Here is a 20,128-nt window from a genome sequence, read left to right as displayed (position 1 = left end):
GTACTGGTACAAATTTACTACTCACACCACTCCTCTTAGGATCCCTCCCCCTTGACCCATCTTCCTCTACTATCTTCACTTCCTCCACATATGAAAACTTCTGCACTATTCTAACCCTGGAAACCTCAACCTGCCTCTCGCACGGGACATTTCTGATCCCCAGCCCCATGGGCACCCCTACAATTAACACATACCACTACTTTCCCAATGCTACACATTCCTTTGTCTCATGCCCTTATGCACACTTCTCACACCTAGGAATCTCCCTCCTACACACTGCTGTCACATGCCCATAAGTTTGACACCTGTAACAACGTAATGTATTCGGCACAAAAGCTTGTACAGGATAACTTATATATCCTAACATCCCTTTGTCAGGCAAAGAATCAACATCAAAACTCAAAAGAACAGACAATGACTCTTCTGTTTCACCACTCACACCACCCTGTCTGTGTCGCACTAAATGATGAGCATCACAAACGCTGGGAATCTTCCCGTTCAGTTGGTCAACTTTTACATTTACAGCGACGCCAGTAATCACTCCTTTCAATAGTGCCCTTTTCTTGTGAGCAAAACAAATAACATTTCTTGCCCCCCATTTGTTTAACACAGAGCGCCTTCTCCCTCTGACCAGCAGAAACACAAACAATTATCATAAGACCACTTCTGGTTACCCTCACCGATTCCACAGCACCCAACTCTGTTTTCACCCACCCTGAAACCACAAATGGATCAGCCAATGGTCCACTTTTTCCCAAACCTCTACATTTACTTTCACAGACTCATCTTTATACTGACCCTCGGTGCAAGCCTCAGGCTCCGAGAACTTCACCACACCTACCACCTCCGATACTTCGTCCTCATTCACTTTAATTTATTCTCCAGTCTTCAGCTCACTCTGCTTACATTTTCTACCATTCTTCTTTAATCAAATCTATTTATTTATTTATAAAGCCCTTCTTACTTCAGCTGATATCTCAAAGTGCTGTACAGAAAACCGGCCTAAAACCCCAAACAGCAAGCAATGCAGGTGTAGAAGCACGGTGGCTAGGAAAAACTCCCTATGAAGAAACCTAGAGAGAAACCAGGCTATGAGGGGTGGCCAGTCCTCTTCTGGCTGTGCCGGGTGGAGATTATAACAGAACATGGTCAAGATGTTCAAATATTCATAGATGACGAACGGTCAAATAATAATCATCACATTGGTTGAAGAGGGTGCAACAGATCAGCACCTCAGGAGTAAATGTCAGTTGGCTTTTCGTAGTCGATCACATTCAGAGTATCTCGACCGCTCCTGCTGTCTCTAGAGAGTTGAAAACAGCAGTTCTGGGACAGGTAGCACGTCCGGTGCAGGCAGAACAGTTGAAACTGGAGCAGCAGCACGGCCAGGTGGACTGGGGACAACAAGGAGTCATCAGGTCAGGTAGTCCTGAGGCATGGTCCTAGGGCTCTAGGTCCTCCGAGAAAGAGAGAAAGAAAGAAAGAAAGGAGAGAGAATTAGAGAGAGCATACTTAAATTCACACAGGACACCGGATAACACAGGAGAAAGACTCCAGATATAACAGACTGACCCCTAGCCCCCCGACACATAAACTACTGCAGCATAAATACTGGAGGCTGAGACAGGAGGGGTCGGGAGACACTGTGGCCCCATCCCGACGACAAACCATCTCCCTTTTTTCTGCCATTTTTAACCTCTTCCTCCCTCTCTCTCTTAGACCTTAGACCTTAGATGCCTCTCTTTTTCCATCCATTCCTTCTCCGTTTTCCAAGTATACGTCTCCTTATGATAATACTGCACTTCTCCTGACATACATCGTGTTCTTGCCTTCTCAAAGGACGCCATTTAATTGGCTGTCACAATCTTCGTACAATCAGCACGAACCCCTCGGGATGTAGCACTCAACAGTGCATCCCACTTATAATGCAGCTACTTCATCTTGATGTTCTTCTTTATCAAAAGCTACCGCAACGCTTTTCCATTTCAAACAAGCACGCTCTTCCAACCACCTTCCACCCTCTCGCTTCATGCGCTTCCAAAACGTGAACCAGTTTCTAAACCAGTTTTTGCGTGAACTGTCTGCACAATTTTTTGGTTACCCCTGTCCTCCCCTATCACCCATTGGACAAATTCACCTTCTCTGATTAATTGTTCTACATGTATTTGTACATTATGGTGCCACTGGCAGTCATAATGATGACAAAACTGTTGATTTCACCAGATTTCTCTATATTTACACACAGATGAAGGGCCCTCCCTCATATCACTCCCTGCAGTCCTCCAACCCAAATATGTATGGCTCAGTGCCCTCAAAAGCATGTTCCCTTCTGATTAGTACTGACGGATAGATGTAACATAGTAAACATGGACAATACAATTAGTATGATATGTTACAAATTCCAATTTGTAACATATGTTGCGAATTGCAATTTGTGTACAAATTGCAATTCGTACAATATATTACGCATTTGCTAAACATATGATATGTTACGAATTCCAATTTAGCTAGGCTATGAGTTAAAGTTAGGGTTAGGAGTTAGGTTAAAGGATCAAGGTTAGGGGTAGGGGAAGGGTTAGCTAACATGCTAAGTAATTGCAAAGTAGCTAAAAAGCAGTAAGTGGTTGCAAAATTGCTAAACGTCTACCCATCCCCCCGACCAATCACCCTACTTTAGTTTTTGCCATAAGTAACCTTATGTCTTATGTAACCATACCAAACATAACATTTTGTACTAATTTAAGATTTCACGATTTACATTTACTATGTTACGTCTAGTCTATGAGATCAGGCTGGACAAAGATAGCCATATGGCTTCCCTCTTCCTCTCTGGTACTGATAAAAGTATTGCATCATCATTAGTTCAGCTTTGAATAATCATGATTGTCATGCTAACAAAAAGGAAAAGTTTCGAGCTCACTTGGTAAAATTCCCTTTATACACAACCACTACCACACCCACTGCCAACACCATCTCTGGTTAGCTGTTGTAAAACAAAAAGCCTTTGGTTTGGTACTATATTTCACAGTCAATCAATATATTTCTACTGTGGCAGACACAAATATATGAACTTTTCCTCTTCTTTTTTTCTCTCTATGAAACCAGGCCACCAGCATGTCAGGGCCAGTTATGAGTGGATAGCAATAATCCCAGGAAGAATGTTTGGGGAATTTAGTTGTATGAGTGTGGACTGAAACAACCAGGTAGAGCAGTTGTAACTATTCCCCCACTCCTTGAATTTTTTCCAGACCTAGGAAAGTTTGGGAAAATTCAAAAGGGTAGACCGTGTTCACTCATATAGGAAAGTTCTACACTGTAATAGGCTCCTGTGTGGCGCAGTGGTCTAAGGCACTGTATCTCAGTGCAAGAGTTGTCACTAAAGTCTCTGGTTTGAATCCAAGCTGTATCACATCTGACTGTGATTGGGAGTACAATAGGGTGGTGTACAATTGGCCCAGTGTTGCCAGGGTAGGCCGTTGTTGTAAATAAGTGTTTGTTCTTTAACTGATTTGCCTAGTTAAATAACCTCCAGCATGTTTATCTTTCAAACACATTTTAAATGTATTGTGTCCTTTCATCAGTCCTATTAACTATTAACAGGATTATCGTTAAAAAAAACAGTCCTCACAATGAGTATATTGTTACAAAATTAAATGTTATATAGGCAGGCATCCAATACAATGCAGCCACAGAAACTGAAAGCAACACCATGACTGTGGAGTGTCACTAATGGGAAAAGGGGGGAATTCCCTGCTCCAGCTCTACTGTACATAGTTCGGCAGACAGCCTCTTGTATGGACATTGGTGGTTGGTTGACAAACTGTGACTTCCAGTATTCCTCATCTGTACTACTGTACATGCACCTGCTCCATCCCCTCAATATATTACGTCCTAATATCTACCTTCTTGGATTCTGACTGAAGACCAGTTGGGTTCAGCATTGGTACTTCTTGTGGCAATCGGTGTGTCAGACAATCAACCCAAAAGAGAACCATAAAGAGGTTAATCTTGATGAACAGAAAAAGTAAGGAGGAAGGATGAGAGTCCTCTGATGAGGAACAGTACACTACCTGCAGATGGTGAGATCCAGATTCTTACTATGGTCTACCTATTGTTTGTCATTCATCATGTTTGTTCCAAAAGCAAGAAGATATGTCTACATTGCTTGGGATCAATTCATTATTTTAATGTAATGTATTATGACCAAAACAATCAGTATTCAATTTATATTGAATCGACTTAGAGTACATGTACGGTATAATAAAGGTACTTTCACCATATGGAGGCGTCTGTGGACAAACACTTTCCTAAACTGCCAGCAGAGGACACTATGAATCAACTGGAGTGCTACCTAACGGAGGTGCAAAGAACTATGCTGGGGGAGCTCAACTATGCTGAGGCATTTGATTGCTTGCTATCATCTGTGTACGTTTGACTGTCTACACCGGATCTTCCAGCCTGTTGACACAATGGGGCAGCAGGTAGCCTAGTGGTTAGAGTGCTGGGCCAGTAACCAAAATGTTGCTGGATCAAATCCCTGAGCTGACAAGGTAAGCATCTGTTGTTCTGCCCCTGAACAAGGCAGTTCACCGGTTGGCTGTCATTGGAAATAAGAATTTGTTCTTAACTGTCTTACCTAGTAGAATAAAGGAGGTCTTTACTGTGTTCTACACAGGTACTCAGTCTAACAATTACATGTTTTGGGTTATTTTTCCAGTCAGGAGCTGCTAGGATACCCTGACCTCTGGAATGAGGCTCTCCAAGCAGTTGACCTTCTCCTTCTGACAGACTACTGGCTACTGGCCACTGTGCAGGTGAATCACGTATAGGATCGTTAATGTCATCTCAAAACTAACAAATCAGTACAGGTGTCCTACTTCTTGAGGGTTAGATTTCTAACATGTATCGAGTTTTAAACATATATTTGTGATAATAATCCAAGCAGTTCCTGTGAATATAATATTTAACTCATTTCGGTCTATCAGTACACCTCCTGAGTCTCTCTCTCTTTCTTTCTGACCCACTGTAGGAAGACAGCTCTACAACACTGAGTAATGAATAGTCAGGTAGAGAGGCGTATGTGTCTGGGAAAGATGCCTTCAACCACCTGCATCAGGATGTCATTCAGGTACTTCAACCAGCAGGGATGTGCACAGAGAATGTACCGTGTATCACTATAAGTCTATACTAAGACATTTCTCTCCATGTCTCTTTTCTTCCTCTGCGTAGTGCATCAATTCTGTGCTCCAAAGAGCAAAGATGATGAGCCAAACTCTGATGCTCATGGCACATATAGTCTGTTGGCAAGAGCTACAGGACTTCATAAAAAGGTAGGTCTCGCTTTTTCTTAGTACCACAACTGTTTCATGGTCTATAACTGTTTGACTAGGCACAATGTTGAATTAATGTGCTAAACTTTGCAGGTATGTCAATGTTGAAAATAAACACCTTCAGAAACAAGCAAGAATGGGCTTGTCAGGTACAATGCACTTCTTCAAGACTTTCAACACCTGCAATGAACTCAAGTGAGTTTCTCTATTCTTCTTACGCTGTTTGCAATCAGTAGTGATATTATTTTTTTTCATTACAATGAGCATGACATAAAATCAAATCTCATGTATCATTGTTGGATCATGGTAATCATTATGATTATAAATTATCATGTTTCTTTTGCAGGCAGTATGTTCCAATGATTTCCAGAGATGACACAAGTTTTGACTGTGTTAAAACCATTTCAACACTTGAGGGGATGGAAGCTCTTGCTTTGAAGTTTCTCCTGGAAAGACCAATTCAATTTGCACAGGTGCATCCCCCCCCCCCCCCAGCTGCAAATAAATGATATAGCAATTAGCAGTTCGCCTCTGTTAAAAATCAACAAATTCCCCACTTTCAATGTGCACTCTTGACCATCCTAGAAACACATTAATATTGTCATTGTAATTTCTTATTTAATGATATTGAAAACATTAAGAGAAACTGGACGATGTTACAATGTTTTATGATCCCCAGATTTTCCTGAAGAAGTATTTCAAAAGAGAGGATGAACAAATGGAAAATCAAATGAAAGAGATTGAAGAAATGTTCCAGAACCTTCCCAAAGACCAGGACATGCAGAAGGTGTGTTTACTGTTCACATCTGGTGTGAGAGCATTACTATTGCACTTATAACAAAACTGTAAAGTGAGGTACTCAACACTTGTCTCTTGTTCTGTTGGGAATATTGTATTATACATATTTTTTCCCTTCTCTCTGCAGATTGTGATTAACAAAGCCTTTCTGTACCTTCAACATCTGGTGCAGAGCAACCATGGGAAGCCGGTGAAGAGATGGGATTAACGTGGGCAAAAGAATGACGCATGATGCCGAGCTCTTTTACTCCATATTCTCAGGCCTGGTGAGATAGCTAGACTTGTACACCAGTTACTATACATTTATTCTCTCTACCTGATCAGATACAGCTGGTTCATCTCAGAATGTGTAATGACAGAAAAGGGCCAAAATTCTTCTGACATTCATTTTTTAAATCAGAATTGTGATGTTGAACAGTGTAACCTCATACAGCTGGAAGTGAGAGAAGTGCTGGAGAGCAGCGATGTTGAAAGTCTCAAGATAACAGTCAGTGAGATACTGAGGGACTGCTCCAGGACAAGGTAAAACAGCCCCTCCTAACACTGAGTATACCACAGGGTTTCCAAAGTCTGCATGATTTATTACATAGAGATTAGCTTGAGTACATGCTTGATATATACAGTATTATGTATTGATCAATGTTTATCTCGTTGTAGTACGGAGCACCTGCCAGCCCTGCTGCGTTGGAAGGGAGGCCTGTCACGGACACAGACCCGGGAGGTGCTGGAGGCAAGCCAGGAGGTGTACCTGATTTACCTGTCCCAAACAAGGTCTGGAACCTGGTACGGCTGCCTTCTCTGTTGCTGAGGGTGGGACGCCTCAGGTGGATGACCGCACTAAACATGACCTTCAAGTTCGCAACCGACCGCACAATATTTGGAGCTCTGTTTAAAAAGTTGGCAAAATATGTAAAGGTACTTATTATTTTTAATGTATCAAAGATAAATAATAAGATATATCTGAAATTGGATAAAATCAAGTTTTTCATTTTGAGGTCAAGTGTTTTAATCCTAAAACATGCCTTGTGGAATGACTTGTTCATGTGCAATGAGTGTATAACCAATAGTGTCCTGTAGATGGAGATAGGCAGTAAGGCTATTGGTCATTGCTCTTCTCCTGAGAAGGAGAAGCCCCGAACAGTCTGCTTGGCTTGTGGGAGTAGTTATCTAATATTGTAAATTCCAAAACGTATAGTAATTCACAACACATACAGTAATCAGTAACTCAATTTGAATGCGTTTTGGATGGCCCCATTAGAGACATAGGATGGAATTTAGCTTATCTTTTTAAATTGAAAAGCCACCAACTGCATGCTTCCTCAATTGAATCCCAGGGGATATTATCATCAAGGTCTGGTGTTTCCCCTTAAATCCTTATCACAACATATTATCAAAACACTGACAGTCTTCCAGGGGAGCTAGAGACATTAACCTGGAAGTATTGGCAGCCTATCCTGTTAATGTTGTTTCCTTCCTCTTTCCAAAGTAATAGGCAGCTTACTGGTAATGTGAGCATTTACCTTGGAACTGATACACAAAACAAATCACAAGTACTTAGTGGTGTACACTTCCCTTTGTCGTTGACAAAATAGTAACAATGACTTAGAATGGTTGCCTAGCCAATTTGAGGGAAATCCTTGAGTAAGGAAGGAAACACTCAATAAACTCGTACTTCTTGAATCCATGAAGAAGAAATGACAGGGAACTATACAGAGGTGCCTTACAGATGTAATGCGTAGTCTTTTTTATTACATAAATAATTAAACATGCAAAATACAACATACAAATCTATAAGAAGCAATAAGAACACAGTATTCTCATGGAGGAAAAAACTGCAGTAACCTAAAATAACCGTATTGTACAATATAACAAATGTCTACTTTTCACAGCACCCTCAAAGGCTCATAAGACACAGCAATGTGAAATAAGTCCCTTTAAGAATGCCCATATACAAAAGGCAAGCTATTGTGCAACAATCTAATACACTACAGACTTGACTCAAAAATGTTCAACAATCATTTGACCTGTTGTCACTAGTTCCCACAGCCACAAAATCATAAACCATACCCATTTTTACAATTTCTCGTGTCAAAATATGATTTTAAAACTCTAGCCTTAACCTTAACCCTAACCACACTGCTAACCTCATGACTAACCCTAACATTAAATTAAGACCAAAACGCTAGTGGTGACTAGTGGAAACCCAATACCTTGGAGAAAAAGGATGGGCCATCCTGGGAGCTGGTGGAGTCTTGGATATCCAGGAGGGTCTTCTTTATCGTCTTCACAGCTGAGGCAGAAAGGTTGGACTTGAGGCTAAGCAGGGCGGTCACCTGGACGTCACTGTGGGTCAAAGGGGAAAAGGGTGAGCTCATCTGTTGTTCAATTTAAACACAGAATCATCTGCAGTGTGTTATTGGCCTTGTGCAATGAACTTTAACTGAATTTAGCATTATGACCTGAATTATTTCTGTATCAATATCAGCCATCACTACATAGTATGCAAAGGAGATACAAAATCACATAGCGACAGTGTTGTGTAATAACAGTTATGTGAGTAAGAAGTATGACAGTTCAACCTGAGATCAGGGTAAGCTTGCCCCAGAGTTACTATTTCCAGCTGTATGGAGGAAATGTCTTGGAGTTTCAGCACTTCAGCAATCCTGGCCAGAATGTCACTCAGCCACTCCTCCCTGGAACCCTGTGAAAACAGTCACAATGTTATTTCCAGTGTGTGTGTGCGTGTGTGTGTGTGCGCGTCCGTGTACGTGTATTCTCACCGCTTCAGTGAAAAGTTGGTTTAGTCTCTGGCCATCCTCCCACACCGACCTGGCAGCCTGCTCCTGCATCTCTTTGTCTCTCAGCTTGATCTTCCTCTTCAGTAGCCTCCTCACGTACTCCACTGTCACCTCCAAGTGCAGCTGGCTCAGCAGCTCCTTCATAACCAGCCATTCAATCAATCAACTTCTCAATCTGTCAATAAATCAGCCATTACATCTTTCAATCGATCTGTCAATCAATTTACCTGATGGCAGGAGTCAGTCAAGCCCGTAACATCCTGAGTGTGTTTGTTAATTCCTTCCAACAGCTTCTCAAACACATGTTTCTTCTCCAACCATATGGGCGTTCCCAGACTTCTGTACTGAGACTGTGTGTGTGTGTGTGTGTGTGTGTGTGTGTGTGTGTGTGTGTGTGTGTGTGTGTGGGGGGAGAGGAAGAGGCAGATAGACAACAGATCAATATCAAGACCAATGACAGGCTAGTAGGTACATTCCACTTTATATGACTTCCTTTTCTCAGATGCAAAGTCAAACTTTTCACAAAGCCTGGATTTTAGATGTGTAAGTCAGCAATACCTTGAGGTCTTTGTGTATGGGGCTTGTTAAATATCTGTAGCCACAATTTTTCATATCAGCTACTATGGACAAACAGCATTCCTTTATATCCACTGGGAAGAGATCTGCTTTCTTCACAATATAGTCCCTGTGTGGAATCATACAGGTAGAATGACTTAATAAGACGGCTCTGAAGAGAATGGCTGACATTTTACATGCTCCTGACCAATTGTGCTATTTTGTTAGCTTTTTTGCGTTGTTTGTAACTTATTTTTTAAATTTATTTTGTACATAATGTTGCTGCTACCGTCTCTTAGGACCGAAAATATCTTCTGGACTTCAGAACAGCGATTACTCACCACGAACTGGAAGAAGCTTTTTCCTTCAACAAGACCGACGAGAGGGATATACTGCTCTCCCGTGAACAGGCCCAAATCTCATTTACGTGAAGAAAACACAGAGGAAAAGAGGACGCAGATCAGGCTGCCTTCTGAGATTCCGTAGGCGAGCGAGTAAACTTCTACTGCCTTCCGTTCTACTTGCTAACATGCAATCATTGGAAAATGAAATTGATGACCTACGATTACGATTATCCTACCAACGGGACATTAGGAACTGTAATATCTTATGTTTCACTGAGTCGTGGTTGAACGAAGACACGGATAAAGAAGCGAGGGTAACCTGCCTAAATGATTACCACCACGTAGTACTCACGTCGGTAGCCACGACGTGCTTTGAAAGGCTGGTCATGGCTCACATCAACAGCACCCTCCCGGATACACTAGACCCACTCCAATTCACATATCGCTCCCACAATCTCAATTGCACTCCACACTGCCCTTTCCCACCTGGACAAAAGGAATATCAATGTGAGAATGCTGTTCATTGTCTATAGCTCAGCGTTCAACACCATAGTGCCCACAAAGCTCATCACTAACCTAAGGACCCTGGGACTAAAAACCTTCTTCTGCAACTGGATCCTGGACTTCCTGACGGGCCGCCCCCAGGTGGTAAGGGTAGGCAACAACACATCTGCCACGCTGATCCTCAACACTGGGGCCCCTCAGGGGTGTGTACTTAGTCCCCTCCTGTACTCCCTGTTCACCCACTACAGCGTGGCCAAACACGACTCCAACACCATCATTAAGTTTGCTGACCATACAACAGTGGTAGGCCTGATCATCATCAACAACGATGAGAGCCTATAGGGAGGAGGTCAGAGAACTGGCAGTGTGGTGCCAGGACAACAACCTCTCCCTCAATGTGAGCAAGACAAAGGAGCTGATCGGAGACTACAGGAAAAGGCAGGCTGAACAGGTACCCATTAACATCAACAGGGCTGTAGTGGAACGGGTCGAGAGTTTCAAGTTCCTTGGTGTCCACATCACCAATGAACTTTCATGGTCCAAACACACCAAGACAGTCGTGAAGAGGGCACAACAAAACATTTTCCCCCTCAGGAGACCGAAAAGATTTGGCATGGGTCCCCAGATCCTCAAAATGTTCTACAGCTGCACCATCGAGAGCATCATGACCGGTTGCGTAACCGACCTGGTATGGCAACTACTCGGCATCTGACTGTAAAGCGCTACAGAGGGTAGTGTGTAAGGCCCAGTACATCACTGGGGCCAAGCTTCCTGCTATTTAGGACCTATATAATAGGCGGTGTCAGAGGAAAGCCCATAAAATTGTCAGGGACTCCAGTCACCCAAGTCATATACTTTTTTCTCCGCTACTGCATGGCAAGCGGCACCGGAGTGCCAAGTCTAGGACCAAAAGACTGCTTAACAGCTTCTACCCCCAAGCCATAAGACTGCTGGACAATTAATAAAATTGCCACCAGGCTATTACATTGACCCCCCTACCCCCATTTATTTAGGCAAATATTTTCATAACTCTTCTTGAACTGTACTGCTGGTTAAGGGCATGTAAAGAAGCATTTCCCGATAATGTCTACACTTGTATTCGGAGCATGTGACAAATAAAGTTTGATTTGATCAAATTAGATGACTAGATTATGTCATGGTGGTCCTATCAATTTGGACATCACATCACATAAAGAGAAAATAAAACATACCTAAATTGTTCAACACAGGAAAGATTGGCCATTATCACAGTTCCGCTGTTTCTATTGTTGCTTCCCTTGAGAACTTTCTCTTGGAATTTCTTGTAGCTGGAAGTGTGTAATTTGGTACATTAGTAATAGATCATCTTGATTTGATAGTATTTGGAGTAGAATACAACACAATGCATTGTTACTTCATGATTCATAACATGCAATTCTGTCCTGCAAATAGCTTATATTACCTATTCAAGAAGTCCTTCAACAGGCACGCAATCATCTGGACTTTGGACGTGTCTCCCAAAACTGTCTCTACTGATTCGAATGCAGCATGAACAAACTAAAGGGTGTTGGGGATGAATCAGAATTAGTTGGGTAACATAGATAAGATGTTTTATTTTAACAATATGCTTGTGAGATATTTGTTATTAGAATGTATCTCTTTGGACTATAGGGTTGGCAGTTTGCAGTTATCCCTTCCCAGCTAGGGCTCAGTTACTTGGGGCCCAGAGAGGGGAGAGGTCAGGCTTGTCTTATCTGTGAATGTGTCTAACTATTCCTAAACCATGTGAAGGGATGGCATGATTAATGGGGAACCAGTTAGTTGGCTCCACAATGTCTGTATACCAGTCACTCCTTACTTTTCCCATTTGGGGGAAGAGTATGGCAGTGTCTGGAACCATTGTATGTCCCCTCTGATGTTGCCCTTCTCTTGACCTAGCATAACACCTAGAGGCTCACTCTCCTCTGTGAGCTTGTCCAGGAGGGGGGTGTATTTGAGATGGGTGTATCTAGAATTGACAATTATATGCCATTGGATGAGGTAATGTTTTGGTAATATGAAGTACCAAGAACGAGATTAGAACCTTATCTTAGAGAGCAAACTGAACAATAATGTATAGATAATGCTGTCTGGCTATGGGATACTCCTCTCTCAAGTAAAAGTCTTCCTTTGTGCAGTTTTCCTAAGACCTATGGTTTGTCATGTCGACTAGGGGGTGGATCTTTGCTATAAAAGATCTCAGTTGCCATTATGTTGACACTCTCAGAATTCATTTATAGACACTGAATTGATCTGACAATAAAAGGGCTATGGTGAAGCTCATATTATTAAAATATGAAGTTTAAAGTATAACTCTGACTTGTGTGTGGTTTGTAAACTCTCCAATCACTTTGTAATACAGGAAATTACCACGACAAGGGACAGAGAAATAGAAAGTGAGCTGGTTAATTAAAGATGGAGAATAAGTGACCTTTCCATTTGAAATGAATCTCTGTTGAAATAAACAACGTAATTTGTGACTAACTGAATAGTAAGAGCAATATAGGCTTGAAGATGCCAAATATTTCCTATATGATATCTACCTGAATGACATCAATGGCCAAGGGGCTAAAGTAACAGTTGTCTCTGAGCTCTGGCACAGATCCCTCCCTCCAGGCTTGCTCCTCTACATTCAGCACTTTGTTGATCAATGTCTGCACCTCTGTCTGAAAATAGAGCATAAACAAAACCATGCATTATCTAACAAGGGATATATTTATCTCTGGGATAACTACTGAAAATGTAACTTTTTTTAAATGATCTACAATCAATTATTCACATCTAGGTGGAAAAAAAGCTAATTAAAGCTAATATTTTTCTGTTCGAAAACATAAACACATGGGTCAGAAAGCTGTGCTCCAATTTGCAGGACACATTTATATTAAATAATATTTACCTCTTGGTGAGTAAGATATTGATTCTCCAGGTGTGTTGTTAACTCTTCAGTCAACAGCTTTCCCAACGCTTCAGGGTTTATCGCCTTGGTCAGTTCCAGATTTTGTAGAATCCTAAGACAAAAACCAGGAGTTACTATGTTAGTCAGTCATATCTCCTAACCTCCTTATATAGTATTTGAATAAGCAAACAAAAATAAGATATCACTCACTCTGGGTAGGCAACATTCACCCAATGCAGGAGGTAAGAACAGTCAATCATGCCCAGTCCATACTCTGCAATCTTTCTCATCTCTGCACTGAAGGCTTGGTGGTAAATTTTTCCATACAGGTTGCAGATATCCATGTCCTCTGGATAACAGCCCTTCACATCCTTCACCACCATCAGCAGGTCCTCCTGCAGGCGTCTGCCCTTCCCACAGATGTCCCTCTGCAGGGAGGAGCGTAGCTTGTTGCTCTCTTTGGGGGGCAATTCGGCATTGACCATACACTCCTCCACCAGGCTCTGGATGACAGTGTCGTGGTGACGTCTACACTCACTGGGCCTCCAGAAAGGCTGTTTACTCTCCTGCTTCAGCCATCGCCTATCCTGCTCCTCCTCCTGTAGGATAGCCTTCACTGCAGACTTCAGAGCTTCCAGACGGTCTTTGTCCGGACTGAGAGAACTCTTCACAGCCAGGTCTATGTGGCTGAGGAGGCCTTTGCGATCTCTGGCGAGCTGCTCTTTCTCCTTCTCCCTCTCTGTGGTCGGCTGAACTACTTCTGAGATCCGTCCATATAGATGCTCCTCTCTGTCTATCAGCTGTTGGCCAGCAGCAGAGAGGCGATTTCTCTCAAGGTTCTGCTCAAAAGTCAGCAACTCTGAGGGAAAAGACAACAAAAACAGTGTTGTGTTTACAGTGTCTAAACTATTTGCCATAAAACATGTACATACGAATGTATGACGTGTTAGAACCAGTGGTGGAAAAAGTACCCAATTGTCATACTTGAATAAAAGTATAGATACCTTAATATTAGGTTACTCAAGTAAAAGTGAAAGTCACCCAGCAAAATACTTACCTACTTGAGTAAAAGTCTAAAAGTATTTGTTTTAAACTATACTTAAGTATCAAAAGTAAATGTAATTGCTCAAATATACTTAGGTATCAGAAGTTAAAGTTAAAGCATAAATTTCAAAGTCCTTATATTAAGCAAAGCAGATGGCTCCATTTTCTTGTACACTCCAACGCTCAGACATTATTTACAAACAATGCACTTATATTTAGTAGGTATGACAGACCAGAGGCAGTAGGGATGACCACCTGTATTCTTGATAAGGGCGACAATTTTCCTGTCCTGATAAGCATTAATCATGTAACAAGTACTTTTGGGTGTCAGGGAAAATGTATGGAGTAAAAAGTACATTTTCTTTAGGAATGTAGTGAATTACAAGTAAAAATGGTCAAAAAATATAAATAGTAAAGTAAAGTACAGCTACCCCAAAAAACTACTAAGTACTTTTACATCATTGGTTAGAACTATCTACAGATGTGGTATAAACAAATAAATCAGTCATGAGAAAAATGTACATTTAATATCTGGGATTTTTATGATAACCTAGGAATTATAAAATGTTTTTTTTTTAAACATGGAATTACAGATAGAGAAGGGGAGAACTCGTTGTAGGTTTCACTCACCCTTCTGGGGGGCAGCTAGAAGACTGGATGTGTTGGGTACATCTGGAAAGGAGACGTGGCTGTTGCTCTTGGAATTCCGTCTAAGGATAGGGGGCAGTGTAAAATGTTTAAACTTTCTTCCAGCTGGTGTTGTCTTTCCACTGTGTTCCACTGGAGATTCTGGTTTAGTGGATCCTATTCCTGGGGTGTTGCTGGTCCGCAGGGTCCTCATTGCTACAAAGAGACAGATGGTCACTTACTGCATTTGCAATGTGTTCTAAACTGATTGTGTTCAATCTGCTGCATTGTTAAATATTGTAGCGATATTAACCCAACACCTAGCGACCTCAGCAAGAGGTTTGGACCTCTTAGCATAACGGTTGAAATATTGGTTTGACTATCGCTTGACCATGGTTCGAGGCTTGGTCTGGCCACATCCCGCCGGGTACTCTACAATATTTAAAGGCGTTTTTATGTCACATTATCTCTATCTACCATTAACAAAAATTGGGTAAAAGGTTAGAAATACAGTCGGCATATCTGTATATATATATAATTGCCAAGTATATTTTGTAAATGAAAACATTTGACATCATAAGTAAACTTTCAGTATGCAGAGGCAAAATAAAGCATGCATAAAGACCTACCTGCTGAAGCCAGATAGAAAAATATGTGTGAACGGAAAGGAATCGATCTACTCTCATGACAGTACAGATCACTTCTGCATATCGTAAAAACACTTCCATTTATAGGCTGCAGCAGGACAGGGTGGGCTCGCGTGGCAGCCTGGTCTCATAGACTAGACGTAACATAGTACACTTAAATCCAGGATACTCACATCATTATGATATGTTATGTTTGTTATGGTTGCATAAGACCACGGCCGACCCGCTCATTAGGCAGGATTAGGCGGAGACATTGTCTGAGGTAAACTGAATAAGACGCACCTCCATCAACAAAACATAAAACCTCACACAATTCTGCCCCAAAACAATGACAATTTCTCTCAACCAGTGGCATATGGGGGTTTTAGGTGAGCGCTGATGCCGCCCTGAGATAAGCAGTGCCCACTTTGTAAAAGACAGGGGCGCAAAATATTTTGCTTGTCCATTCCCAGTGCTCTCACCAGGGTGCTGTTGGAGTGGCAAAGCTAAAATACCACCTCTACAAAATGAACAACTCAACTTGACCCTGCCTACCCAATAGCAGTCAGTTATCCCTTGTCATTCATCCCCCAGATCTGATTGATGCCACTCTGCTTTACCACTGAGCTAGTTTACAGCTAGGGACTGTTCCTCAAACTCAACAGTAAGGGCCATATGGTAAAGTGGGCTATCCCTAGTGCCTATGCTGCCTCGCTCTCGTTCCACCAGGATCGTCCAGGCCAGAGCTTCCACCGTAGCCCACTATGAGAGGCCACTATTTCGTGGATTGACTAAGCCCAGAATCACCCCTCTTATGACGCTGACAAATGCACTCAGTACCTATAGTTCGGTCTCAGGTTCTTTTATTCCAGCAACTCGGGGTCACAATGGACAAATTAACCAATGCTAAAAATCCTCATTCAATCAAGTCAATCTCAGAAACCTAGAGTAAAACGACATGCACTTGTAAGACTATTTGATGACATAGGGTTTCAGAACAATAGTTTATTAAAAATTCCAGAAACAGGCATAAAAAGTCCCAGTTCAATCAATCAATATTGTGATAAGCAAAAGTTAGATACCTGGATTTCACATGACTGAATACAGATATGCATCTGTTAGTCACATATACCTTGAAAAATGTAGCGGGTGGATTAGAAAACCAGTCAGAATCTGGTGTGACCATTTGCCTCACGCAGCACGACAAGCTGTTGAATGTTATCCCACTCCTCTAAAATGCCTGGGCGAAATTGCTGGATATTGGCAGGAACTGGAACACGCTGTCGTACACATCATTCCAGAACATCCCAAACTGGCTCAATGTGTGACATGTCTGGTGGGTATTTAGGCCATGGTGTCACGTTCTGACCTTAGTTCTGTTATTATATCTTTGTTTTAGTATGGTGAGTTGGGTGGGTTGTCTATGTTCTTTTTTCTATAATTTGGGATTTCTGTGTTCGGCCTAGTATGGTTCTCAATCAAGGGCAGCTGTCAATCGTTGTCCCTGATTGAGAATCATACTTAGGTAGCCTGGTTTCACTTTTGAGTTGTGGGTGTTTATTTTCCGTGTCAGTGTTTGTGCCACACGGGACTGTTTCGTTTGTGTCATTGATTCATGTTTATTGTTTTGTATTTCCAAGGTTCATTTTGATTAAACATTATGGACACTTACCACGCTGCTCATTGGTCCTCATATCCTTCTCACTACTCCTCCTCAGAAGAGGAGGACGAGAACCCTTACAGAAACACCCACCAACCAAGGACCAAGCAGCGTGGTAGCGGGCAGCAGCGATCTCCGGACTCCTGGACATGGGAGGAGATACTTGACGGCAAGGGACACTGGGCACAGGCTGGGGAATATCGCCGGAGGCAGCGAAAGCTGACTGGCGGCGATATGAGGAGGCAGCATGGCAGTGCGACAGGCACGAGAGGCAGCACCAACATTTTTTGGGGAGGGGGCACACGGGGAGTGGGGCAGAGTAAGGTTGGAGACCTGAGCCCACTCCTCGTGCTTATTGGAAGAAGCGCATTACTGGTCAGGCACCGTATTATGCGGTCAAATGCACGGTGTCGCCAGTACGCGCTCATAGCCCGGTGGGCTATAGGCCAGCCCCCCACAAGTGCCATGCGAGAGTAGGCATCCAGCCAGGGCGTGTTGTGCCAGCCCAGCGTGTTTGGTCTCCAGTACGCCGTTTTGGTCCAGGGTATCCTGCGCCGGCGCTGCGTGCTGTGTCTCCAAGGCGCTGGGAGGGTGCAGTGCGTTCTATGCCTGCGCTCCACCCGTGCCGGGCGAATGTGGGTATTGAGCCGAAGGGAGAGGTGTGAGTGGTATGCACCAGAGCTCCAGTGCTTACCCACAGCCCGGTTCAACCTGTGCCTGCACTCGGGAGGGTCCGGGCTAAAGTGGTCATCCAGCCTGGAGGAGTGGTGCCAAGGCTGCGCACCAGAGCTCCCCCCACAGCCCGGTCCATCCGGTGCCTCCTCCATGCACCAGGCCTCCTGTAGGTCTCCCCAGCCTGGTGGGCCCTGTGGCAGCCCCACGCACCAGGCTGTCTCTGTCTCCTCCCTCCGTCCTTCACTCCGGCGCTGCTGGAGTCTCCCGCCTGTCCAGCGCTGCCGGAATCTCCCGTCCATTCGGACCCGTGGTGAGGGTCCCCAGTCCGAGGTCGGCGGCAAGGGGCGCCGCTCTTAAGAGGCCACGGAGGTGAATAGAGAGGTGGAGAAGGACTATGGTGGAGTGGGGTCCACGTCCCGCGCCAGAGCCGCCACCGCGGACAGACACCCACCCAGACCCTCCCCTATAGGTTTAGGTTTTGCGGCTGGAGTCCGCACCTTTGGGGGGTACTGTCACGTTCTGACCTTAGTCCTGTTATTATATCTTTGTTTTAGTATGGTCAGGGCGTGAGTTGGATGGGTTGTCTATGTTCGTTTTTCTATAATTTGGGATTTCTGTGTTCGGCCTAGTATGGTTCTCAGAGGCAGCTGTCAATCGTTGTCCCTGATTGAGAATCATACTTAGGTAGCCTGGTTTCACTTTTGAGTTGTGGGTGTTTATTTTCCGTGTCAGTGTTTGTGCCACACGAGACTGTTTCGTTTGTGTCGTTGATTCACGTTTATTTTGTATTTCAGTGTTCATTTTGATTAAATATTATGGACACTTACCACGCTGAGTATTGGTCCTCCGATCCTTCTCGCTACTCCTCCTCAGAAGAGGAGGACGAGAATCCTTACACATGGATGAACTAGGACATTTTCAGCTTCCAGGAATTGTGTTCAGATCCTTGCGACATGGGGCCATGCATTATCATGCTGAAACATGAGGTGACGGCGGCAGATGAAATACACAACAAATGGGCCTCAGGATCTCATCATGGTATCTCTATGCATTCAAATTGCCCTTGATAAAATGCAATTGTGTTCGATGTCTGTAGCTTATGCCTGCTCATACCACAACAAAAATGTTCACATTTACATCAACAAACCGCTTGCCCAATAGATGCCATAGAGTTGAACCCGGGATTCATCCATGGGCTTCCGAGAGGCACAGCAGTCTGAAGCACTGCATTTCAGTGCAAGAGGCGTCACTACAGTCCCTGGTTTGAATCCAGGCAGTATCACATCCGGCCGTGATTGGGAGTCCCATAGGGCGACACACAATTGGCCCAGCGTCATCCGGGTTTAGCCTGGGATAGGTGTCATTGTAAATAAGAATTTGTTCTTTAGTGACTTGCCTAGTTAAGTAAAAAACTTCAAAATCAATGAAGAGCACACTTCTCCAGTGTGCCAGTGGCCATTGAAGGTGAGCATTTGTCCACTGAAGTTGTTTACGATACTGAACTGCAGTCAGGTCAAGACTCTGGTGAGGATGACGAGCATGTAGATGAGCTTTCCTGAGATGGTCTCTGACAGTTTGAGCAGAAATTCTTTGGCTGTGCAAATCCACAGTTTCCTCAGCTGTCTGGGTGGCTGGTCTCAGACGATCCCACAGGTGAAGAAGCCGGATGTGGAGGTCCTGGGCTGGCGTGGTTACATGTGAGGCTGGTTAGACGTACTGACAAAATTCTCTAAAACGACATTGGAGGTGGCATATGGTAGAGAAATTAACATTACATTCTCTGGCAACAGCTCTGGTGAACATTCCTGCAGTAACGTGCCAATAGTGCGCTCCCTTAAAACTTGAGACTTCAGTGGCGTTGTGTGACAAACCTGCACATCTTAGAGAGGCCTTTTATTGTCCCCAGCACAAGGTGCTGTGTGATGATTATGCTGTTTAATCAGCTTCTTGATATGCCACACCTATCAGGTGGATGGATTATCTTGGCAAAGGAGAAATGCTCACTAACTGTAAGGACAGACGCTGGAGACGAGAAGCAAGTACAGGGAGCGAACATTTAATGAAAACACAGACATGAAACAGAACATGGACAGCGTCTGGACAGGGGAAACGTAAACGACAATAATGCTGACACGGAACGAACGGAGGAACAGACATATATAGATGGGGCAATCAACAAGGTGAAGGAGTCCAGTCCTGTCAAAGTGTCCAAAAATTATTATAGGGGAACAAAAACTCACACATCCCTAACAA

The 20,128-nt window shown here is 43.3% G+C and overlaps 1 protein-coding gene and 1 long non-coding RNA gene across 2 annotated transcripts; one reads left to right on the top strand and one right to left on the bottom strand.

The window, feature by feature from the left end:
• Positions 1–5,689: 5,689 nt before the first annotated feature.
• Positions 5,690–6,388, top strand: LOC109904360 (uncharacterized). The gene is made up of 3 exons (XR_002257181.2): positions 5,690–5,803; positions 6,010–6,117; positions 6,256–6,388. It is a non-coding gene; the product is annotated as an uncharacterized LOC109904360 (long non-coding RNA).
• A 1,450-nt stretch (positions 6,389–7,838) lies between these two features.
• On the bottom strand, positions 7,839–15,674 carry LOC109904132 (tumor necrosis factor alpha-induced protein 2). Its single transcript, XM_020501302.2, has 12 exons — positions 15,544–15,674; positions 14,918–15,130; positions 13,454–14,102; positions 13,244–13,355; positions 12,891–13,013; positions 11,771–11,865; positions 11,541–11,636; positions 9,485–9,611; positions 9,154–9,276; positions 8,909–9,064; positions 8,708–8,829; positions 7,839–8,471 (listed from the first exon to the last, which is right to left on the bottom strand). Exons 2-12 carry the CDS (start codon positions 15,126–15,128, stop codon positions 8,321–8,323), a joined length of 1,965 nt encoding a protein of 654 aa, XP_020356891.1. The 5' UTR covers positions 15,129–15,130; positions 15,544–15,674; the 3' UTR covers positions 7,839–8,320.
• Positions 15,675–20,128: the final 4,454 nt, after the last annotated feature.

The sequence above is a fragment of the Oncorhynchus kisutch genome, linkage group LG14 (assembly GCF_002021735.2).
Source record: "Oncorhynchus kisutch isolate 150728-3 linkage group LG14, Okis_V2, whole genome shotgun sequence".
Classification (NCBI taxonomy): domain Eukaryota; kingdom Metazoa; phylum Chordata; class Actinopteri; order Salmoniformes; family Salmonidae; genus Oncorhynchus; species Oncorhynchus kisutch.
The sequence above is the reverse complement of the archived record's forward strand: the minus strand, read 5'-3'. Positions and strand labels throughout refer to the sequence as shown.